This window comes from Pteropus medius, unplaced genomic scaffold, assembly GCF_902729225.1.
Source record: "Pteropus medius unplaced genomic scaffold, Ma_sr-lr_union100, whole genome shotgun sequence".
Classification (NCBI taxonomy): domain Eukaryota; kingdom Metazoa; phylum Chordata; class Mammalia; order Chiroptera; family Pteropodidae; genus Pteropus; species Pteropus medius.
This window is the reverse complement of record NW_024340701.1, coordinates 10,190,016-10,215,883: the sequence shown is the minus strand read 5'-3', so window position 1 is coordinate 10,215,883 and position 25,868 is coordinate 10,190,016. Positions and strand designations below refer to the sequence as shown.

Below are 25,868 nucleotides of genomic sequence, written 5' to 3'. Positions count from 1 at the left end.
AGGTTCTAGTGGAGAGGCAAATGGATACAGTTGGGACCTGAGCTCCCGCTCTTACTACCTGTGGGACTTCTGACAAGTTTCCTTGCCCCTCTGAGTCTCAATGTTCTCACCTACCAAGGGAATTATTGAACCTAACTTGCAAGGTTATTTTGAGGATAAAGTCATGTATATATTGCAGCGTTGGTTCCGCTTGCCTAAACCTCCCAGAATTATTTTAAATACCCCATGTTTCTCCCCGTTATGGGATCTTCCTGTCCTCCAGGCTTCCTCCTATAGACCCGCCCCACTGATGAGGGCACCTTCCCGAGGATACCTCTGTGCTCTGAAAATTCCTGCCATGACCTAACTGTTTGCCCTCTTACCACCTGCTCCTTAGCCAGAAAGACAAATACAACCAAAGTAGTGCATGTGAAGCAGCTTCCAAGTTGTTCGGGGCTTCCAGAAGTTTCCCAAAAGAAGGGAAACTGCCCAGTGTCCTGTTTCTCTTTTTCCTCCTTGGGTCCAAATCTGCATAAAGCCCTTGTAAAAGATTCAGCTATAGGATGTTATTGAGGAAAACCAGAAACCAGCCCAAAAAGATCTTCAGAGTCAGATCTGGGCATGCTGTCATCCTGGCCACCTACTAAGGATCTTTAAGCAGTTTTTTTATATCTCTAAGCAAGCCTCAGTGTCATCATCTGTAAAAAGAAAGTAATGCCTATATAAAAAGGAGACATTTATGTAAAACCCTTAATAAGGGATAGGGATTAAATTAAATGAGAATATTTTCATTTGAGATAAGTAATGCACTAGCAAACAGTTCTCGCCGAGTGGGGGGATTGCCAAGTATTTTAGGTGATTACACTCCTCCTCCGGGAAGCCTTCCTTACTCTAGAGTAATCAGCCACTCTGGCATACCTCTGTACTTCTCTTTGCAATGATCATATGGGTTGTTTTCTCTATGTGTGCTCATGTGAGCCAATGGACTTTGAGTTCCTTAAGAGCTTTGCCTTTGGGGTTAATGATATTATCTGCCTTAGAGTTTTTGTGTAAAGACTAGATGAGCTTAAATATATGAATCAGCATAGTGCCTGTTCAGAGGGAGGATTCAGTAGCTGTGAGCTATTCTGTTTGTTTCTCTTACTTTTCTGTGACCTCTTGAGAACAGGGATCACTTTTAATCATCACTATCTCTAAAGTAACTCTTTTTGGGAGTTTCTGATCTCTGCAATTTTGATGGTAGATTTGTCCCCCCACCCCTTCCCCCAAAAAAACATGTACAGATAAATTTTTGTAGGCCTGAAAGCTGATGAGGTCCCTCAATCTCAGCTCTAGATCTTCTGTCCTAGAGCCTCAGTCATTGGCTCACCTTCACTCTTGCATGGACAGAGACAGCCTCAAGAAGGTGGCAAATTTGATGTATTGGGGACTCCAGAGTTTTAGGGCAGCAAAAGTTAGAATTCATTATGTTTCTTATTGATCTCACCCATGTCAGTGCATCAACTTATGGGAGCAAAGTTTCGGTTAGCTGGCGCCAGGTCTAGACAGAAAGTTGATTCCATCTTTTTACTTTCTTTCCTCATATTCACTCAGCCCTGCCCTAGTCTTACCCCATCCTGCGACAGAACCTTAGGATGCTCAGCTGTGCTGACCTCTTTCTTGTTCTTTTACAAATAACTTGTTAAGATGCTCTTGTTTGCTTTCTTTAATTTGGACCTGTAATGTCTCCTTCTTCTAGCAGATTTGTTCTTAGAGTCATGCTGTGGTCCCCTCCACGCTTTCCTAAAAACTCTGAGCCAAGATAAAGATTAATCCTATCCACTCCTGGAAATATACATTTCATCTCTTCCGGGTCAAGGCAGCTGGAAGCTTTGCACAGGAGCTAATGTCTACTGTATCTTAAATACATGGATGCATTTTTTATGTCAGAGTCTCCGAAATCCAATGGCATACATGCTGACTCACAGGAAATGTTAGATGGCTGGAGAGACAGGGAAGTTTCAGGAAAGAGGGTCTAATGTGGGCAAAGCTTTGACTGGTAGGCAGGATTTGAACAGGCAAAAGAGAAATGGAAGACCTTCTAGGCAGATCATTGAGGTCCCTCTAGCCATACAGTCCATCCTGCCTGTACTTAATAGCAATCAGAGCTGATTAATTTATCATAAGTTTCTATCCAAAAAAAAAACGGGGACATACAAGTAATTTTTATTTCTGCCAGCTGATAATGCTGGACATGTTCTTTAGACAGATATCCCATCTCATTGGGACTGTCAAAAAGGCAAATTCTGAGTGTAGAGGAAGGTGTCTGCTAAGCATCCCATTACTGCATTCATTATTTAGTGCTTTTTGCACTCTGTTAGCCTTTGAACACGATTCTCATTCCACAGTGGGACCTCAAGTGGAGCAGTGCAGTCACAGGCCGCTGAAATGCGTTTTTCAGACCCTTTTATGCCCCACAACACAAACTTAGTTGAAACTTACTGTGAAAGTCAACTGTTTAAATGACACATACCTAAACCTTCGTATGATTCATGTTATTTTTGGATGAGAAATACTCAGCACTTTTTTCTCCCCTCCCTTCCCCGACTCCCCTCCCTTATAATATTCTTATGGCTGAAAAAGATCTTTTATCCTTTACCTTATAATTGCCCAGTTTAAAAGGCTTTTATGTAGTTGCATTAGGCATAAAAGACTTTCTAATTATCAGTAATGACTTTTTTTGGCCTTCAAAAGAGAGATTCTTAAAAAATTTGGCATAGCAATAAATAGGAAGGACACAGGCTGTCAAATTGGTAAGTTAGACTTGACATTAATTTGCTTTTGATGAAACATGGATTCAAGAATTGAAAGGAATGAATAAACCCCCCCGAGAGCCTTTTCTCACTTCGGGTGTGATCTTTGTCAATCACTTCGACTTTCTGACATTCATTTTCCTGAATGGAAACTCTACTAACATCTCAGGGCTTTTGGCGAGATTCATAAGGCATTGCAAAAGTGTTTTCTGTGAAGATGAGGGATTGCTTTTATAGATCCTGGGGAAGTAAAGGTTGAGGGATAGTATGTATTAGTTGCCTTCCCTTTTTTTTACGGGATATTCTATGATTAAGAGCAAGGCTCAAGTTTTATGACAAGAAGACAAATCTGGGCTCAAAACAAGAAAACAAATCTCAGTCCATCGGAGCTGTTTTTCAGAGGAAAGTGCAGAGTAGTGAGGTCTCTACCCTTAGGAGTATTCAAGCAGCAGGTAAATGTTTCTATAAAGGATTTTGATATTGTAAAGGTGTGTCCTGAAAAGGAGCCACACTGGGAGAAACTGATAGAAATCCTGATGATTAAGATGTGATGTCCAGGCTTCCATCCAGTTCTTTTCTTTGTTTTATAGTGTCAGGCCACTAGCCATATGTATTAAGAAGCTAAGGCTGACTTAATTGTGGAAAAAGTAGGTAGACTTAATTGAACATCTGCCATGTGCCATGGACAGCCTAGGCTTTGGGCTTGGCTTATCTTTCATTAATCACAACCTTGGGAGGTAGATGTTATTTATATAAGGAAACAGAGGCTTCAAGAAGCCACATAATTCACCCATGATTACAAAGTTGGTAAGTGGCAGAGCTAGAATTTGAATTCTAGATTGTTCTGACTCAGGCACCCATATAATTTCCACTAAAACATACTGCCTTTAGGATTAAAGAAAACACAAACCCCTCCATCTCCTTATAGTCACTCTAATCAGAATCAGCACTCAGGCCTCAGTTCCCCTCACCCACTGATCATAGTTTTTGAGTCTTTATAACAGCACTTAGCCTGCGAGAGGCCCAGTACTTGGTTGCTGCATGTGGACATATCTCTCCTGCTTTAGACTGAGCTCCATGGGTCACGCCCAAGTCTAATTCATTCCTGAATCCTCTGTCTGCGTGGCGCACTGCTTTCACCATCCTAACGTTGAAAAGATGTTTGTGAATCACATAGAACAAATCTCAGTGGAAGCTGCCCTTTTCTGAAAATCAGAAAATGTATCATATTGCCACTCCTGTCTCCCATCCTCCACGACACCTATGTGTTTGTTTGAGAACCTTGTCTTCCAACAGTCAGTATTCAGTTGGTTTTCCTTGCCTTAGATTTAATTCAGTTTCTCTGCCGCAGATGGAGGAACAGTCAACCCATTAAAGTGAAGAATTTCTCTGGACAACTGTTCCCTGCCCCCCACTCCCACGCCCCGCTGCCCCACATAGTCCCCATCTTTCATGGCAAATCAATTTCCATTCACAATTCAGCAGTCAGTTTTTCCTTTTAGTTTGAAATCTGGATCAAGATGTCCCATAATTAGATTAAATCTAGTCTGAACATTTGTCAGTTTCACTTCCTCATTAAGCACCACATTGTAGAGAAATTACAATTATTGCAAGGCAGTTAACATAGATGTCACACAGGAGGAGGATGTCCTGAAGTGAGGGAAAGGAATTCGAATCTACATATTTCCACAAATGAAAAGGAAGTTTGATGTTTTGGTGTTTCTTAAGTGGGCTTTCTTTCAGCTGTACTTAAAAGTTGTCCTGAGATAGAATCCTAAATTCCTGGAATCTTAAAATTAGTGGGAACATTACAAGATGCTGTCTGGTTTAGCCTCCCCAGCAATATGAGAATCCCCTGAGGACACGTGTGATAAATGCAGAAGAACATTCCTGTCTCTTTGGCTTCACCTCACACACCTGCAGTGACAGAACTTTGTTACTTCTACAGCCTCAGAGCTCCAACTCCTAGAAAGCCCCCCACCTTTTTTTAGTTTCCCTACAAATTCTATTCATTTATGTATTCATTCATCTATCCATTTAGCAAATATTTACTGAGAACGTCCTATCAGCCAGACAGTGATTTACTCACTAGAGATATAAAGATGAATAAGACTGGCTACTTAAGAATCTTAATGATCCCAAGAAGAAGATAGACATATAAAAATAATTAACAATCAATATAATCAAGGCTGTAAGAGGCTGTATACAAGATGCTCTGGAAACATACTGGAAGGCAATAAACATTGCCTGAGGGAGTTTGGCAAGGTTTTTCACCCAGGAAATAGAGTTGGGGTAGAGTCTTAAAAGATGATGGGAGTTTGGCACTGGAGAAAGGGTGGAAAAGTATTCAGGAAGGGGAACCTGAATGTTTAAAGGCACTGAAATATGGAAAAGCCTAACATAGCCCAGGCTGATGAATAGTCTGGGGTAGTAGGACCACAGGATGTCTTCCTGGGAACAAGAGACAAGGATACCAAAGGAAGCCAGCCCCAGTGAGCAAAGGGCCTGAAATGTGATGCTCAGGAACTGGGATTTGTTGGGAAGCCACTGATGCCTTCAGGTAGTGGAATGACACTATTAGAGTTGTGTTTTTCAACATGACTGGTGGCCTGTGGCAGGCGGATTGACAGGTAGGGAGACTATTAAGAAGCCAATGGAATTATTATGTGTATTCATCAGGAAGGAGTCAGGAAAATAGAGCCCATACCAGGTAGTTTAATAGAGGTAATGTAATTACGAAGGTGTTAGAAGAGCTGAAAATCCAAACGGTGGACAGTGGGGCAACTCGGATTAGTAATAATCCAAAGTCCTTCCCTAGGGCATGAAAGACAAAGAAAGGAGGTGGTGTTAGCAGAACCCAGGAGCCAGGTCTGCCAACATCCCATCACTGGCAGGCACTGGGGCCTGTTTGTGCATCAGCCTTTCCATCCTCTGTCTTCGGGTTCTTACCAGAGACAGCCATGATCCCTTCTATCTTCCTCTCTGTTCCAGGTTCCTGATTCTCATTTGGGCAGTGTCATATCATCGCTTTGAATGATATCTAGCTCTTTCTCCCAAGGTTGAAAACCGGACTGTCACGAATGGAATTGAAGTTGCAAATAGCTCGGTGTTAAATCTTTCCTGAAATTTGCTTTCCACAAATGCACATGTGGAAGGGGATAAGTGTTTGCATAAACAGGCACCTGTTCTACTGTTTGCTCGATTGTATGTTGGCAAAAATCACAACCAGGTAAAACAATGATCACTCCATTCCTCTACTAAAATACCTTCTGGTCTCCTAGAGGAATGGCCTTCAAACTTTAAGTAAAACCCAGGAATCTTTATTCAAATGAAATGTGCCTGGTAGCCTTCTATATAAACAGAGGAAAGAGGTGTGGTTGAAGCTGGGTTGAAGCCTACACAATTGGAAGCCCTCCCTCCTGCCTACTCGGAAGGGCAAAAGTTTCTGGAAGGGAAGTGGTCCAGAGAGGGTATTGTGAAAACCACTGTCAAAGGAATCCACTAGTTAATTCCAGGGGTGGGAGAAGTTGGGAGGTCAGATGAGGAGATCCTTCACATTGTTACTCCTATGAGAGGCTTTGTTATTCTGTCATTGAAATTGTGGCCACAGATCTTGAGCCTACTGTTAGCGAGGCAGTAAGAAAGAACATGGAATTGAAGTTAGAGCTTTACATTTCTCAGCTGTATAACGCTAGGCAAGGTGTTTTATCTTTCGGGTTTTTCTGAGTGACCAAATAACAACATGAGGAGAGCTACTTTTCTGGGTTCTTGTGAGGATGAAATAGCAGATGTGACTGCACTTGTGTTTGGCACAGAATACATGCGCAGTGCTTGGTAGGCAACATGGTGTTAAAGTTAAAAGCGTGAACCTTGTAGCCTCACTGCTTGGGCTTGAAGTTTTTCTCCCTCAGTTACCAACTGTGCACCCTCAGGTGGGTTATTGAAATTTCTCTGTGCATCGGTGCATTCACTTGTAAATTGAGGATAATGACTTTGGTACCTACCTTATAAAGTTCTTAAGAGGACTTGGATAAGATAACACATGTAAAACATTTAGAACAGCACCTGGCACATAGTAATTACTCAACAAATGTTGGCCGTAATTATTTTTATGAGCTATTATATGGACAAAGGACTGTAACAAGTGCTTTAAGAGCTATGCAGATGAGTAAGACCTGGCCCAGCCACTAGGGTTCTTTTAGTCTAGTGGAGGGAGTAACTGGTGTTCAGAGTCAGGAGTTGAAGTGCCTCAATTTTCCATGCCCAAGCAATGATGTCAACAAGGTCAAGGTTGACTCAGGAGCCTGAGGTGGGGCTGAACCTGCAAGGGAGTACCATTGCTCTGGGGCAGGTATAGCACACAATTTTAACTACCAAATGTGAGCACCCCAAGAAAGAGACTGTGGTAGCCACTTAACTCACTACTTCAAGACTCTCCCAAACAACCATAAGACACAGGTCTCTTCTCTACTGTAAAGGATATTGAAGATCAGAGAAGTTAAATCACTGAGCATAGATAGAAGAGGCATCACTAAGAATCTAATCTAGAGCTCTCTGACCCTAAAACTAGGATAACCTTCTTTATCATCCAGACTGGGTCACTTTTGAAAGTGGAAGGGGTGTCTTTTGAAAATTATGTCAGGACACTAGCATGAACAGATGTCCTAGGCAAACCAGAACATAGGGCCACCCTACCCAAAGCTAGTAAGTGCTCTTCTACACCAGAACACAGTGAGATTTCAAAAAGAAGGCAGGTGGCATCTTGTTTCTAAAACTCTTTGCCAATAGTGCTACCTGTGCTAAAGCAATGGCAGTACTACCCGCAAGATACAGGTGCACTGATGCATGCTTGCTCCTTCCATGGGCATAAATCAGGTTTCTTGGAGATCTGTTACATGGTAAGAAAGTGTGATTCAGGGGTATCTTTAACTGCTGCTGCTGTGAATCTATCATTATTCCTCTAATACAGATCATTAACACTCACAGAACCTTAACTGCAGCATCTCTAATGAGCAGAGCTGTAATACATAGTTTCCCCATAAATATCCATTGATGCTGACACTCATTCTCTCTTGGCACAGTAATTCCACTTTTCTGGATAAATCATTATGTTGAAGCTCTTTCTTTCTCCCTAACCGCTGTTATTGGTGGTTGCAGAAGAAAAATGAACAAACTCTAGTTGTAAAAAGGGAGAAAGAGATAAATGTGATCATGGAGAATAAGAAATATATACTGGTGATAGTTCCAACCCAAAGCATTCAAAACTTGTTTTTGCAATGACTTAGAAAGGAAGCAAGAAATGAACATTTGCTAAGCACTTACTAGGGGCCAGAAAGTATGTGCATTGGTTGGCAAGTTGTATCTAGTTCAGTGAGTCCCAAAGACTGTGTTGCCTAACAGTCATTTGTGACACTTTTAAAAACAACTTCTTGGGACCCACTCCTATAGATTTGCTTTTGTAAGGTTTTCATGTCTTTATATATAAAGGGAGATTTATAAAGCTCCTCAGATGGATTCTGATTATAATTTTATCTAGTTTAATTAGCGTGACAAGTATTATTTTCTCCATTTTATGGATGAGAAGATTGAGGTTGAGATGCTAAGTGAAGAGGAAAATAAAGTCTGGTTATCAAGGATTAATTGCTTGCTTCTCTGCTTGAGCATAAAGAATGACTTGTGTTAGGGTGACATTTACTCTCGCTTTCTTACAATGCTTTCTCCCTTCTCTACCTCTCGTTTTTCTACCTATCATAGAGTTCTGTCAGCATATCATCGTGATTCTCTCTAGAGGGTTAGCAGCTGTCCAGACCTCCAGTATTATTCCTTTTTCCAACTGTTGCTTGCTGTCAGCTCAATACTCTGTGTTTTTTTCCCCCTTTTCCTATATTTTCTTAATCTCATCGCCTTGTCTCTTTGGCCATTTCTGTTGTCGTTGTTTTCTTCCATCACCTCGGAAGCTCTCGTCCTCTGTCATCATTAAAGGTGTGATCTGGCCATGTTCCTCCAAAGAGGATTGAAGTGGACTCTGGCAGGATGTGAGTCAGTAGCCTTTACAGAAATCAGAAGACAAGGAAAGAATGTGTTTGAGGAGATCAGAAGTTCTTTAGATATGTTAAATTTGAGAGACTAAATGGTATGGGGTACAGTTGTTTCACCAATGGCTAGCAACCAAAGGAGGGAGTGATAAGATCAGATATTGGCTGGATCTCAAGTAGCAAGGATCGTTCCAGATTGACTGCTACCCTTGAACCACTGATGGGACTCACTAATGGGAAGGACTTGAAAAATTCAGGTGGAAATGCCATCCAGATATCAGAAGGGCTAGAAAAATAGCACATCCCTGTTCTTATAAATTTTTCCTAGGATATTTCCTTAGGATTTCTTTGAGATTAGAACCAGGGCTATTTACTCTGATTACAAAGCTTCATTAGGTTAAGTGATAGAGTACATATGACACCTTTTCTGGAGTTTAAAATAGCACATGCCAAGTCTCTGTGAGTGAGCGAGTGTGTGTGTGTGTGTGTGCATTTGCATTTGCACACACACACACGCGCGCGTGCATACACATACATGCTGAGCATTCGAAAACACCATATGGACTACCATTCCTTCCACTTAGTAAGTCATGCTATCACCAAGTTTTGTTCTGTTCAGTTTTCTGTTCTCTTGCATAAGCAAGTCCATCCATTCACTCTTTTTTTTTTAATTTGTCATTTGAGTATAATTTCCTTCTGTGTGCTATCCACTGGGATATCTACATATTAGGAATACAAAGATGAATAAGATATAGTTTCCCATACTTAGGCATCTCTGCTAAATAATCTGTAGTAGAGAAGAGAGAAGGTAATCAACCATTATAACTGGACATGTGTCATGCCCAGAGGTGGATCATCTAATTCAGAGATCTCCAACCTTTTTGACACCAAGGATCGTGCTCCTATGAGAATCTAATGCCTGATGATCTGAAGTGGAGCTGACACGGTGATGCTAGCACTGAGGAGCAGCCGCAAATACAGATGAAGCTTCGCTCACTTGCCCACCGCTCACCTCCTGCTGTGAGGCCCCCCCGGTCCTAACAGGCCACGGACCAGTCCAGTCTGCAGCCCAGGGGTTAGAGACCCCTGATCTAATTCATTCTGAGGGTCATGAAGAGAGGCTTGGAAGAGGTGACCAGACTCAAGTCTCAAGGGATGTGTTACAGTTCTCCTGACGAATGAGGATGGGAGGAGTAGCCAGTCACAAGGAACAACAGCTCATACCAAGACCTGAAAGGGGAAGAAATAAACCGAGAGGCCTGTTAAGAGGGCAGGTTGGACAGTCAATCAGAGATGGTTGAGGATCAAGCTCTTCCAGGTTATCTCTGATTCCAAACCTTTGGGCTGCCTTTTGAGTGTAGTCTATTGGTGAACACACCTTACTTGCTCCTTTGAGCTCTATGAAATAGCCATTTCCCACACTATTTTAATTATGAGTAAACTGAGCTTTCCTTGGGGCTTTAGTTTCCTCATTGTAAAGTGTAAGCCAGGTTTCTCTGCTCTGACTTATGATTGTCTCCTCTTAGTCTGTACGACTGTGAGGGGAATTATAAGGGGGAGAAAGGCCCTAGACTAGGACTTAGGAACTTAGGGTTTTATCCCAGTTCTTCCACTATTTTCATGATTTTGAAAAAGTGGAGGCCTCAGTTTCTTCTTCATCTGAAAAAAAAATAAATAGTGTTGAGTCGGGTTAGGGATCTCTACAGTCTCTTATTCTACTCTGCAATTTGTAAACTGTTCAAAATGCCATCAAATAGATGCTACAAAATCATGTTCCTAAAGGGTACTCCATCAAATTGTTGACTTAATATATGACCCAAATAAGCAGGCACTAATAGAGGTCTTACTATATGTCAGGCACCATGCTAATTAAGCTATTACCTTAAATCTTATCCAGGATAATTTTCGCACAGTTTGTGAGGTGGATATTTCCCTAATTTTACAACAAAGAAAAATTCAAGAGATGAGTAAACTAGTCAAATTCTATTCACATAAAAACAAAATTCTTAGTTTGATCGTTTGCAGTGGAGCTAACTTCAGTCTTGTGAATGGCATCGCAGCAGTGAAAATGGTACATGCTCTGTGAAAATGTTCAGTGTGGTACCCATGTTGTGACACTCTGCATGCTCTGACCTGAATGGGTATCCTCCAGTTTTTCTAACTAGACTGTTACATACAGCTCAGGGAAAGGATAGCACCTCAGCCCTCAAAGTATTGGCACAGTGCCTTGCTCATGTGGGCATTTAGGAAAGGTTTGTTAATTATTCAATGAATGCCTTGAGAATTGAATTCAGGAATGAAGTGAATAAGGAAATGAATACCTAAGCATGTAAAATCTGCATTCCTCCAGAGAAGAAAAGGAAAAACATTTTGCACGGAACGGCTGTCAGAGCAGCAGGCAAAGCCCTGCTGACTATTTTTTCCTTTGCTGTGACATCTCTCCATTTGTGATTTCCTCTGATTTGCTCCGTGTTCAGCCTGAGCCTCTGCTACTCTCTCTTGATTTCAGCTCATCTAATATTTCTTGTTACCATTTGGGTGCCATCTGGACCGCAGGAGTAGCCTCTCCAAGAAAGACACATCAACAACGAAAAAGATGACTAGTTCTCTGAGAAGTTCCCCCTGCCCTCCTCCCCCAAAGTGTGTTGAGATCCCGTCATCCTGCTGACAGGAGCCAATTCCACATTACTGTGATTCAAACTCCCTCCCTTTTCAAAGTACTGAACTGATGCCAAATCTTGTTAGGAGTTTTTCAAAAAGCCTTGAGTTTTTGCTTATGTGGAACTAGAATAATAGATTTTTAAAAGGAGAAGGGATAAAGGAAGAGATAACTGAAATCAAATGATTATAAGCTTTGGGAAACTGACCCCCTCGGTTTCTCATTTTCTCTGTGCGTTTATACCCGTGCAGGTCTGTTTGTTCTGTTGGCAGCCACTGAAGTGGTAAAGCCATCTCGCAGCCTGCTGCTTCCCCTGACGAAGGATCTAAGGAAGAAAAGAGACACCACGTTTTAAAGTTCTCCTTGTCTAATACCAGATCTTTGGGATGAGGCCATGGGTTGGGACAGGCGGGATCTAGAATCCAGGAAGCTTCTAAGAGTGTAAAAGCATGAAGTCGTTCCACGTGCTCCTAGAAAAGCTGGCTGGCTAGGATGGTGTTTTCAGTGTTTTTTTCTTACTTCCCATCACTGGCCCCATTTTGGCTGTCATCATAGGTTAACTATATATCATCATCACTCTCTTTGTGCTCACTGTCCACTATCCTCATGTCTGCAGCACTGTCACCATCAAATCCTCAACACCAGTACTGCCACCATTCCAATGTCCACTACCTCCAGCTTCCTTGACTCCCTCAGGATTGGGTTGGGCACTGTGTGTTTAATACTAAAGAGAATAGCCGTAGTAGCCACTGGCATGAATCACTTTGTTACTTTGAACCAGGCACTATATACTAAAAGCTTTATGCAGATTATCTTGTTTACAACTCCAATCATATGATGATTGCCTGTTTTCCTTTCCATCTCCCTCATGTGATGTAAGGGCAAGGACTGTATTTTAGCTTAGTTGCTTAATAAATAGATGTGGCTATCACAGTTTTATGATAGCCATCACCCCAAACACTGGCACCATCATTTTCCAGGCATCACAATCAGTATCTCCTTACCTGTGTCACTGTTACTGAGATCAGACTTAGCTGTTCGTGTCTTGGCACATAATCATTGGTAGCCTGCAAATTGTGCCACCAACCCAATCCTTACGTATATTTTCAAGAAAATAGTGGATGCGTTTTAAGAAATCAGGGCATGAAAGCATAGAGCTGACATCTGAGTTTTGAAATAGGTATAAGGGAAGGAAAAGAAGAGACAGGTATAGGGTGGGTCGAATGACAGGGCCGATTCCCAAAACAATTCAGCCCTGATTGAGTTAAATATGGGGGTAAATGTGCAGGAGCAGAAACTGACTTGGATTGAGTGTCTGCTCTGTGAAGACCACGTCACACCTTTAACTTCTCCATCAGGTGACTTCGCTCCCTCCCAGGACCAGTGTTTCCCAAACTTTTTCAGTGCCCTGGAACCTGTCTATCCTCATGTACCCAGCAAATCATTCCATAGCTATATAATTCCTTTCTTCCTTTCTTTCTTCCTTCCTTCCTTCTCTCCCTCTCTCTTCCTCTCTCCCTGCCTCCCTTCCTTCTTCCATCCTCCTTATCCCTCTCCCTCTCCCTCTCCCTCTCTCCTTCCTCCCTTCTTTTCCTTTCTGTAATTTTGAAAAGGAAACAGGCATCCATTGAGATTTTACTTTGCCAGTTGCTGGGCAATTCTTTTCATATGCATCGGTCTTCTCACTGCTTCTTCTCAGCAAGTTCACTTTGTAAGCATTATTATCCCTATTTTGTAGAGGAGAAAACTGAAGCCCATAGTGATGAAGGAAACGCCAGTGATGAAGCAGCAGCTTGACCTGGAAGCTACTGTTTCTGACACTTCTGTTTCTACCCTCTGAGCCTGCCTTTTCTAAAAACATCAAATTTCTCACTTTAAAGTGTCCATTGTTTTCAAATTAATTAATTTGAAACTAATTTTCTTGATATTAGGTTAAAATTGAGAAGCTCAAAACTCCAGAGTCAGATTCCTTAGCAACAGCTATTCCCTGTGCGTTCACATTAGCCCATTCAGGTCAACCCAGCACCCTGACCTATGTCCAATGGGTCTGCCTTTCTTGAAATATCTAAATAAAGCACTAGCAAATTCACATCCAATCCCCATCCTGACTTTATCTTTGCATATTAATAAAGGCGGTTTCAAGGACCAGCTTAATTTTCAGGAAGCCAGATGTAAATATTTCATTGTCCAAGTGTTCATAGAGATACTACACTTGCATGCACTTCAAAGGGAAGATGTAAGTTTCATTATAAGGTCTACGCATTTCCCTCCACCTTCTAACCTTCTAGACAACCTTTGGGACTCTCTCAAAATGGTACCCTTTCCTTAGCTACTTAAATGAGGCCCAACTTTGAGTAATTAAAGGCAACTTTGCAATCATTACAGGGACAAATCCTCAAAGCAACACCAATTCCTCTGTTACTAGATCAAGGCATTGCATCCAGCAAGACCATTAAGCCCCAAATCTCAGTAGGCCTGGAATAGTTTAACATAAATGGGATTCTATTTTGTTGAAATGATGATGAGGCTTCATGGATTTCCACTTGAAACATGAATCTTAACTTCCTTTAAAAAGCCCGTAAATATCTGGCTCTGGCTTGAAAAAAAAAAAAAAAGTTTACATCCAGAAGGAAGCTGCTATTTTTGCTAACGGAATTTGATTTCATGGTACTGTCTAGACATAACAAAGAATTCAATTCTCCCATAGAACGTTTCCAATCAATGCAAAGGATGTTCTTGAAAGGAATAGAAGAGACGATGTAAGAAAAAATATGTCCTGTATTTAGAAAACACCCAGTCTACTGGACAGGTTTTTAAAAATACATATATTATCTAAAGCTGAGCTATCCAATAGAGTAGCCACTAGCCACATGTGGCTATTTAAATTGAAATTAAATAAAATGAAAAATCTATTCCATCAGTCACACTAGCCATACAATAGCCACATGTAACTATTGGTTACCATATTGGACAGTACAGATAAAGAACTTTGCATCATCACAGACAGTCCTATTGGACATCACTGCTCTTGGGGGAGTCATTTACTGACATTATAGTTTCTGTTCCCCATCTCACCCATCCCCCTTGGTTCTTCAGTTACCAAACAGGTTTTCCTGTGTCTCTAGTAGGAAAGTGGCTGTTTAGTTTACTCTTGGCTGAAGGTGATAGCATAAAATCCTAGATACCCCAGAGGGAATTAGTCTTCATTAGCATGTGTCTTCCTTGTTAAATCTTTCACCAAGGAAAGGTACACACATTCAAATGCCTGGAATCACCAGATGCCTTAATAGTACCCACCTTGGTGCAGTTACAAATCACTTAAGTTAATCCATTTCTCCTGAGCTTTCCAAATGGATAATTGGATTCATTCTTTTGCAACATTGGCCTGAGTTCTGACTTTAGATCTAGAAGCCTTGTGTCCACCGTGTTCCACTCCTATCCCACCCCCGAGCTAAAATGGTTATGTATCCTGGTTCACTCTGAGCTTCAGGACAGCAGGGACCATATATTATTCATCTTTGTAGCCCCAGTGCCTAGCCAGGACACGGCATGTGGAAAGCACCCAGTGAATGTTTTTCAAAGAAATTAATTAATCAATTACATAATCAATCAAAGTGCCTTCAGTTTTCCCAGTAGGCTTTTTGCTGATTATTCCTGCCAAGAGTTCATTCCTCAGCACAGTGATTAGCAAATCTGGCTGCACGGCAGAGTCACCTGGGGAGCTTTTAAACCTACTGATGGCAGGACCCCACCCCAGACCAGTAGAATCCAATTCTCTGGGGGCGGGGCTCAGGCATTGATAGTTTGTAAAGGCTCCCCCAAAGGATTGCATCGTGTAGTCGGGGTGAGAATCACTGCAGGTTTCTGATTCGGCAGCCCTAAGTAAGTTTTCACTTTTTTTGAATGTTCACCCCAAGTCGCATCTCATCCGCTGTCATTTTTGTTGCGAGAGTAACATGAATTTGGTTTTAGTAATTACCTTACTCAGTTATGGGACAGTAGTGTCCTCCACTGATCCAAAAAGAGATTATGGAAAGGTAAACTCCCTGTGGACGTTATTTTAGTGTCTTAATGAAGATTCAGGCTAGAACTGTGTTGAAACAAAACAAGAGCATCTCTTCCTTTAAATCCTCACTGGAAGTTTGTTGTAAGTAAAATTTGGTGTCACGTCGAGTTTTTAAAAGCACAGTACAAAGCTGCATGCATGCTATGACAGTAACTATGGAAAATATATCTATTAAGACAAAAAAAGGCTTGAGGGTAAAGGAACTAAAACTCTAGTAGTAACTATAGATAAAGCAAGAATTCTGGATGTGGGAAGACTAGAGAATGGATTCCAAGTCCTGCCCAGGAGAATCAATGGGGAGAAAGTGTACTAGCTGGAAGGATCTTCCCACTGGCAGAATGAAACGCACAGGCGTTGACAAAGTCTTTCCTAGGCGGGACTAAAGGGCTCTGAGAAATGACTAAGCCAGGGTCAAAACAGGAAGGTAACCACCAGTGCCAGATATAAAACGTATGGACAGGAAGGAGATGATTAGGCAAGACTGTAGCCAGAACTGAGATGAGAGAGAGAGAGGATGAGGCCAAGAATGGGCCAAAGGGTTCAAGACTAAGGCCAGGAAGTGTGGGTTAGCATTTGACATAGGGTCTGGTCTGTGGTCTCAGGCAGGGGTGTTTTCTAAAGAAGGGCTTCCAGCAAGATTTTTGTGTCTTCTTTCTCTTTTTTCTAAATATCACAATAGTTTCGTAACATTAAAAATGCCCGTACATTGAAAAATGAGCCGAAAGAAAAATATTAATAATAGCTGCTATTTATTGAGCACCTACTCTGTGCCAAACAGCAAATAAGGGTTTGCACCCATGTGTCAGTTAATCCTCTCGATAAACCTGAGATGATGTTGTTATTATCATCCCTACTTTAAAGATGAGAAAACAGGCTAATTGACTTGTCCAGGGTCACATAGCCAGTACATGGCACGGCCATGATTCAGTCTGTATCTGTGTGACTCCAAAGAAATGCATTTGCTTACACACCCAGACCAAGTTCCATCTGAATTTCTGGAAATCACCTCATCGCACCCCAGCTCCACACCTCACCAAAGGCCACCTCTACTGTCACCAAGAAAGTGACAGTCTCATGCCAACACTAGTTATCTTCATGCATTTTCATTATGTGGTGGGAGTTTTTATGAGACTCTACTACAGGCTGTTTTTCAAATTTATTTAATTCATCCATCATGCTCTGAAGCCATTTGCTTTTTTATATTGGATAGATGTAATGAGATTTTGGACACTAAAAAATGTTTTTATTAAAAGTTATGACCCAGAGCTAGTTGGTAGGGACTGTGCCATAAATCCCTAGAAGTGTGAGAATTTATAAAGGATGTAGTGACATAACCTTAACCTTTTAGGTTACTTCATAAATTACAGGATCATTTAGACTAATATTGTCTCACAACCTCTCCCCACCTCTGGCCAAATAATAATAATAATAATAATAATAATATGTGATTATCTGATGTGGTTGTTCATCCTCTGTTAGCCACAGTTGACTCCTGGCTGGTGGAAACAGATGGTTGATGACAGAATTGGTTGGTGGTCGGCCTGAAGACCTTACTGTGGTGGGCACTGCCCGTTTGTTCTCCTGCTTAGCTCTGCAACCTTGTAACTAGAGCTGAGTGCATAAAGTCACGTTTGCTACAGACAGGGTTAAAGTGATTTCTGTCAAATGAGTATTATGAGATTATTGAATGATAGCTTCTCCACTCCTCCACTGCCAACAGGAAGCTCTTTTCAAAATTAGGAAATGATATAATTATTTCTGTTCATACATAATAACTCCATTTTAATGTCAATAGTATCAGATTTACATTAATGTTATGCTGCTTAGAAATCATCTAAAGAAGAATTAGCTTGTAATATGGACCAAAACATAGTCATTAAATATATAGAGATATTATATATTAATATAGATAATATAAAATAGATATATTACCTATAATAAATATTATTGTTGTAACTTTGTCAAATCAACTCTTATTAAGTAGAGCCCTGGGGGGTCAGATGGTGAGCCACAGTTCAACAAGAGACCACGAGGGAATTGAAAGAAGTCTTTATAGATCCTAGAGGAGGGAAGTCAAGGCAGCGTGCAGGAGAGAAAGTAGCAGGACCTGGGCCGCATGCCTATATTAGGGCCCGTGTGTGAAGTGTGTAGAGTTACTGGGCTAAGGCTGGATTGGGCAAATTCAAACCCAAAACATCAGGGTTTCAGTAAGATCCAAAGGGATTCTATCTAAGGGGTGCATAAGGAGAAGACCATGGGAGGTGGGGGAGACTACTTATCATAAGAGTCACGTCAGGATCTGATATTTACTTACTCTTCTGCAGGCTGTTATCTACGGCATACTTCACTGGAGGGGCCAGTGTCATTTTAAGGCCCCTGCAGTCAGCTTGGCCACAAAAGATGGATGTTGAGACAGAAATATTATGGAGTAATTTAGTGAAACTCTCAACATTTTAAACAATAAAATAAAATTTAAAAAAATAAGACAATTAGACTTGGTAAACTGCCAGCTGCTTTGAAAACATGCATTCATTCATATATTTTTTAGCACTGCTGTGTGCCAGATCCTCTCTTAGCTGCTGGGATTCAGGAGTAAATACAGCATGGTCCCTGCTTCAGGAAGCTCACAGTGTGATCGGCACAGATGATGTGCTCTTATTTTCATAGAAAGATTTTCAACTCAGAAGATCAAGAAAAGCTTTATGGAAGAGATGGCCTTTCAGTTGGGTTCGAGGAATTGGATGAGCTTGAGCTTGCAAAGATGAAGAGAAGAGCATTTCCAGCAGAAGGGACAGAATGCACAAAGGCATTTACGAAACTAGCTGTTCATAGGCTAATTTAAAGAGTTAAGTTTGGCTACAGCAGATAACAGGTTTTTTTTTTTCTTTTAGAGAAAAAAATCCCAAGATAAACATTATGTTCTTATCTGTTGCCACGGTTGAGGCTGGCTGGGTAATATCTATAATTTCAGGAAGATGAACTTGAAACTTACAAACTTACTATTGCTGTGTTTCCTAATCAGGCCCATGTTTGATCATCTGCTTAAGCTGGGAACATATTCCAGGGTTTTCATAGTATACTGGCAATAGCTCCCACCTACTGAGGCCATGGGAGTGTAAACTATAGATACAGTCATCATTAAACTCATAAATCCATGTCATTTGTGTGTCATTCACCTCATCCTCATTCATCATCCCTTACATTTTCAGAATGGCCCTCTGATTGAACGTTTTGAAGAACGATTTGCTGCAGCCACCCCGGTAAGAATGAGAGGGCCCTGTCTGGTGAACTGTTTCATGTCGTCATTATCTCATCGTTCATTTCATGCTCATAAGTCATGCCTTGTGGTTACAGAACCGGACAGTGCCGGAGGACTTTGATGAAATTTTTGAGGCAATAAAGGTAAGGCCTGCAGGTCCTCGTTAAGGGAGGGCCGTTCTAGTCATTCTCACGCCTCCCATGTCATCCTTATCCAGCCTGTATGAATGGCAGGCATCCTGCTCTGCTCTCTTCTAATGGGAAGATTATTGATGGGCCCTGAAATAGGGTGAAATAGTAAGAGTGTGTGTGCGTGTGCGTGTGTGAAAGAGGATATGTTGGAGATAAAGTGACAGGCCTTCGTTTCGAGGGAAGTGACACTCTCTCGTTTCATTTAACAATTATTTTTCAAACTCCTCACATGTCCCGGACATTCTTAGATATGCTGGAGATGTGTGTAGCGGAGAGGAAGACACAGCTCATATTATAACAATGCAGCATTACATAGGATAGGGTAAGGTAGGGCAGGGTAGGGAAGGGTGGCATAGGGTCGAATAGCCTAGCGAAGTGTTGTTTAGTACAACATAGTATAGTGGGGATTCAGACACAGAAACAGGATGTGCGTAGTGTACCAATGGGAATAAAAGACAGGCAAGACTGCTATTCCATCAGTATACCCTGGAAGAGATGTACTGGTTTACAAACAGTATTTATACAGATTGGCTGATACATAGGCCAATGAATATGTCACCCAGATACAGGGTGTTGGGAGGCTTGTAGGGTTTTTTTAATCTTGGCAAATTAGAATCACCAGGAGAGCTTTTAAAGTCTCAGTTACTAGGCTGTACTTCAAACCAGTTAATTCAGACTCTCTAGTCTAGGGCGTGAACCAGGTATCAGCATTTCCCCCCCGGTGATTTCAGTGTATATCCACAGTTGAGAACCACTGAAATAAGAGTATCACATAAGCTGTTCTGGGCAGTGGAATGGGGTGCAAACTGAGTTGGGAAACACTCCCAGGGGTGAAAAAATGCCTTCTAATTTGTGTCCTGAAGGATGGGGGAAGGAGTGAATATTCTAAGAGGAAGAGCATGTACAAAGGCCCTGAGATGGTTCATACTTTTATAACACTCGGTGCTTCTCTGCTTCATGACACTGCCCTGATTGTATCTATGGGCCTCTCTTCCATCAGATAGCCAGCTCATGGGAGTAGAAACTGGAATGAAACGGAAATGTTCCTTACTCATCCCTCTATCTCTTGTTCTTGGCACAGTAGCTGAGGTACAGTAGGGGCTCAGCTTCTCCTAAATAAAGGAACTCTTGATGCCAAAACGTAGAGTGGGTCTGTGAGAATGTGTTTTGGGAGTCAGTCAAGGACATCTCAGCCTTCATCAGTGACACCTTCAGAATTTCTCTATAGGAGGGGCCTAGGAGTCTATTTGTAGGAGTCTATTTGAACAAAGGACCAAGGGACTAACCTTGAAATAGCAGTTGTACAGCACTTCGGATAGTCTTGTGAAAATATCACTTGTTTATATCAAAGAATGGCTGGGGAGGGGACAGGCCTGATGGAGATATTGAAGGACTCTCCCCCTTAACAACCAAGCTGCTTCTCTTCATCTTCTCCACTGGCCTTGGCAGCTTCCAGTATCACTCTGCTTACCCTGGAAAATGTCCAAGGCCTAAGAAAGGAGCAGGATCTGCCATCAACAGTCACATCTCTCTTTACCTGAAGACATCTGTAGTGCCAGTAACAGAAAGGCAAATAGGCATCTCAAGCCAGCCTTGTTCAGATGGTCATGCATCATGGCAGACTTTCGAGGAACCCTGCCTTCTGGTTAGAGAACATTGTGGTGCTGGTCTTCCACCATGTAGGAAGGCTACTGTGGCTCTGTAAAGTGATAGATAAACAAGATGCTGCTTGTTCTGTGGGTCAAGTCCAGCTTCTTTTAGCTGACTGGTCAGAGGTAAGTCACTTACTCTCTTGGTTTCAGTTAGCTTATCTGCAAAATATAGATGGTGAGAGAGACACCTATGCTGCCAATATCACAGGGCTCAGTGAGCATCAAACATGATGATAACGTATTGCAAAGTGTATTGAAAACTATAAAGTGTTTTACAAATGCAAATGGTTAGGTTGTTAAATGATTAGTTATAACAATATTATCGGTGGAATATGGCTTATTATGTTACAAATAAAAGGACTAGGTTAACCTGAGGAGGGAAGTTGTGACATAAACATTCCAGATTCTCAATCACATATGGTCATTAGAATTATTTTTAATTTTATGGGCTAAGAATCCCTTTTTTCTATAAAATTTAATAAAGTAACAATCTGTGTTTTAAGCCTCTGCATGTTTTTTTTGTTTAATCGTTGAGTGAAAATCATCTAGCAAGAGGAAAGTCTGTATCTGAAGAAAGTTATTTTAAAAGTTGAGCTTAAGGAGAAAATTAGCCAATAAATTATATTTACGATGTTAGTAAAAGTGTGCCACAAGTTCAACACATTTGAAATGTAAGTTGTGTGACTTTTCATTTTAATATTTTCTTACCACTGAAAATAGCTGTAAGCCATTTTAAAATCATTGAGTTCCAATTGAGAGAAGCCCAGAAGCTTCATTTGAATTAAATAGAATTATTACTTGTACAAATTTGGGAGAGAGTCTAAAGGTTTGGCATAGTTTCACCAAATAATATGAAATATTGGTAACAAGCTAACAAAGTTTTACTAAAGACGAGCAAGTATTTAGGGTCCAGCCGGATTTGCGAGTGCATCCTGTACACCAGCCACCTCATTACCATGTCCTAACTCTGGACCATTACCCTATGAGAGGGAATCAAGTTAGTAAAGAGTTGGCAGAAAAGACTGAAATACACCAGGTCCCACCACAGCCTGGCCTTTGTCCACTCCACCTGCCTTCTCTCCTGCTCCTCTCTCCGCCCTCAGGCTGGTTACACCAAACTGCTTATACGCCCACCTGCTCAGACTGTTCCAGGCCTCGATTATCCTTTTTGCTCATGTTCTTCCATCTGCCTAGATTGCCCCTCCTCTTCTTGGTTGCCTGGCTAACTGCTCCTCTTCTTCAGGATTCAGATCAGGGCTGTTTCCCTGAGAAACCCTCACTAAACTTCTTTGCCAAAAGCTGGCTGGATCCCTTCTAAGTCTCCCACAGCGCCCCATAGAGACCTCTGTCGCCATTCTTGCCACATTAGCTTGAAATTATCTCCTTCTATGGAGTGTCCCCACCAGTCTGTAAGTTCCCTGCTGGCTGGAACTTGGCGTTTCCCATTAATATGTTCCCAGCACCTAGCACAGTACCCAGCACCTAACAAACAGTTATTCAAGTTTAGGGGGGGAAAAAGCACTGAGTAGTTGGGAAGGAAATTAATATATAAAGGCTCTAATTTGTGCCAGGCACCATTATTCAGTCTGAAAGCTTAAAAGGAAAGTGAGTTAGCCAGGCTAAGCTTCTTTCAGCCAAAAGAGCCTTTTGTACCTTTTAAACCAGGCTTAGCCAAACTTCAAAGAAAGTCTTGCTATTAATATAGTAAATAAATCTACAAAGGAGATATTATCATCTCTGTCAACCAAGTGAAGAAACGGTAGCTCTGAGGAGTGCCAGAGATTGGAAGTGGTAGGACCCGAACATATGCCCAGGTGTGGGACCTTTTCCAGCCCTCAGAGCTCGCTCACTTTTCAGTAGGAGAGAATGTTCCTTTCTCTGTTGTGAATCATACAAATGCAGTCCTGCCTGGTTAAGGCGGAATTCAAGTTCAGGAGTCCTGCATAGTAGCCAGGCAGACTCTTCCTGATCTTTCTACTGAGTGGTGCTTTTAGGTTCTACCAATTAGAAGCTATCGCTTAAAATCCAAAAAAAAGAGCAGAAAGTGTTTTTTTTCCCTCAGTAGGCAGGTTTGCACAAAGCATATGATTATATACTTTCAGTTAGGCCATTGGGATCCTGGCCATAGATTCCCTAGTCTCTGAAGCTGGAAGTATATACAGATTAATTTCTAAGTATATCTTAAAGGGTTTCTTCCACTGCTGTGGCTGATATTGCTCAGACACTCTTGTATGATGGATGGGAGTATAGAAGATACAGTATCTGCAGTGATGGATTTCCTAGGAGTGATTAATAGTGTATATACTAGGCTGTTTTCGATGCCCTTCCCAGTATTAAATGATAGGTTTTCTTTTCCTCCAACTATATTTTTTTATTCTAAAGACACACTTTCAGGGACTGTCATTTGACTGCATGGTCTATATGCAGAACATTCAAGTCCTTGCTTGGGTGACCTTGAAGTCACCTCTGTGAGGCTGTTTACTCATCTGTAAGAAATGGGGATGGTGATTTCTACCTCTCAGCGTCGTTATTATTGAGAACATTTACTGAGAAGTGGCCATGAAGTCATGTCTTAATACACTTAGCACATGAAAGGCATTTCATATGTGTGGGTACACTCATTAAGGAAAAGCAAATGATAAGGCTGCCTTCTTGCCTCTATCTCCTGGAGAAGAGAGAAATGCTGGCATTGATGGTAAATACATGTAAAGTGGTATTATTATTGCTTATGGGAGGTGCCTAAGCAAGAATCTCCTTGGCTGAGCCCAGACAAACAGACAGGCACACCGAAGTAAGAAAAGACATCCCAGATGTCTTTAGGATCATAAGGTACAGCGATGACCCAAAGGGCTTGCTTTTATATAAGCATGTTGAAAAAGTGAAACATTTGTCCTTATAGCATACTGTTTGTAAAGCAGTGCCCAGCAGCATCAGCATTCTTTGTGGTTACATCATTATCTTTTTGTCTTTTTAGGCTGTGACCCAATTAGAACTTTTTGGGGACATGTCTACCCCTCCTGATATAACCTCTCCCCCTGTAAGTATGTGCTGCATTCTGAGCTCTGCATGCCCTTCCCTTTCCTCCTTCGGGCTCACAGTGGCAAGAATATGGGCTTTGGGTAAAACGGACCTGCTGGTGAATTTCAGCTCTGACTCTTTCAAGCTGTGTGATTTGGGCAAATTAACTAGCAATTCGAAACCTCGACTTCCTCTGCCATTTTTTAAAAGGAATTATGATGCATGTTTTTGTTTTGAGGAATAAATGAAACCATGCATCAGCAATTAAGTGAGATCACCTGGGTACATGCTATTATGCTGGGCCAAGGAGAGAGACAGGAATAGAGCACATGGCCTAGTTGGGAATATGGGCAAGAAACTCAGCAGGAAACAACCACGATGAGGCATTTGACAGCCCTTACCCAGGACCGACACTGCCAGGTGGTCAGCCCAGTAAAGGAAGCATCTTCTCCCCCACTCCTTTCTGTCCTTCCCTTCCTTCCTCTGCCCGTCTTCTCCCCACCCTCACCCCCACCCCAACCTGCCTGTTGGCTTTACTAAGCTTCTCAGGAAGCTTTGGATTATCAGCTCCAGGTTCAGCCAGAGTATGTATCTCACTCATTGCTTGCAAGGAGACAGAGACTGCAGGAAGCCTTCATTTAAAAATGAAAAGAAGAAAATAAAGGATTTAAAAACAAAGCAAAATAGAAGCCCAGCGCTTTGAGAACTGGATGCATTCAGAGGCCACCCTGCAAACAACAGAGCCAGCCTAGATGGCCTCTCCAGCTCTTCCGTGCCCACTCCCCAGAAGTGGGCGGGGAGCAGTCAGCCGCAGCTGCACCAGCTGAAGCTGCTGGGAGCAGCAGCTCCTCGGGGCACTGTGCAGTTGTGCAAACCAAGGGATGGTGCTATGGTTCATTGGCGAGATGTGCCTCACAGAGAAAAGGCTGTAACCTCACCACAGAGGACAGATGGCACGAGACCCTGCTGTCCACAGCTGCCGCCAGGGAATCTAGGCACAGCTGTCCTGCTCCCAACACCTGATGTCCAGAGCAGCCATGAAGGAGGGGACAGCAGCTCCTGTCTCCAGGGAAGCTGGACAGCTCTAGCCAGCGTCATTCTCAACTCCATCCCTGGAGGGAACAGCTGCGTCCTGGGTACTTGGAATCTCAGAACTCTAGGGCTATGGAGCTAGAAAGGCTTGAAGAGATCTTCCAACTTCATTTCCCTCATTTTACAGATGAGCAAACTGAGTCCCAGACAGAACATGTGACTCACCCAAGGTGACATGGGGAAAAAGAGAATGGCATTGATTGTGTTTAAAAGTGCTTAATGCTGCATCTCATGGCCGTGTTTCTGGCCCCAAACCCAAGTGCAGTCCAAATGAGTATTTAGTTATCCTCAGAACAAGGCCATTCTTTCCACAAGCTGCTAGTCTAAAAATGGCTTTGTCTGATTGCCATGGTTTCAGGATTAATTGCTTGCCCCAGTCTATCCTAAGGGGAAAATAAGGATATTGTAGCATCTGACAGACAAACTCTGTAGGCAAAAGGCTTCTGTAAATGGATGCAGATCTCTATAAAGAAACTGCATACTGATGTTTTTGATTTCAATACTCCTCATCTTACCTAACAGTTCGTGCAGCGGACCTTTCTGAAATTCTAGCATAGGCCAAGCACTTAAAGCTTGCAGCTGCTCAGGTGTTTTTTTGTTTTTGTTTTTTATTTTATCATCTTCTGGAAAATATTTACTTCTTTTTACAAGTAAAGATGCAGGCAAAATTCTAGGAGACACCAAGATACAGGAACCTCTGCTCCTATTGCTAAACACTATTTGTTCATTTAGTCAATGATTGTTCATTGAGCACATATTACATGACAAGCCCTGAGCTGGGCGCACAGTAGGTCCTGAGTGGGTATATGTCAGTTTGAACTGACCAGGTCTAAAGGCTGAAAGTCAGATGTTTTTAAAGGTCTGAAAACACCTCCAAGAGGTTGTTGCTCAAACTAAATAGTCACGATACTAGCAAACGCCATCCTTTTCTGAGTACCTACTACATGCCTCAGAATAGTATCAAACCTTTAAATGCATGATCTCATTAATCCTCACGGCAGCCCAAGAGGTAAGTATAATCTGTGTAAACAGCTCCTGACTTGCATACCACATAACAGGCCTGGAATGTGGCTTGCTTCTGCAGCACACACAATCCCCGCCACTCATACACACACACACACACAC

At 41.9% G+C, this 25,868-nt stretch overlaps 1 protein-coding gene across 1 annotated transcript in view; it reads left to right on the top strand.

The window, feature by feature from the left end:
* DAB1 (DAB adaptor protein 1) overlaps positions 1 to 25,868 on the top strand; it is a 370,550-nt gene that overhangs the window by 321,987 nt on the left and 22,695 nt on the right. The window contains exons 8-10 of the mRNA XM_039887405.1: positions 18,741 to 18,791; positions 18,886 to 18,933; positions 23,608 to 23,670. Of these exons, the coding sequence (XP_039743339.1) occupies positions 18,741 to 18,791; positions 18,886 to 18,933; positions 23,608 to 23,670 (162 nt within the window). The remainder of the gene's footprint in view (positions 1 to 18,740; positions 18,792 to 18,885; positions 18,934 to 23,607; positions 23,671 to 25,868) is intronic.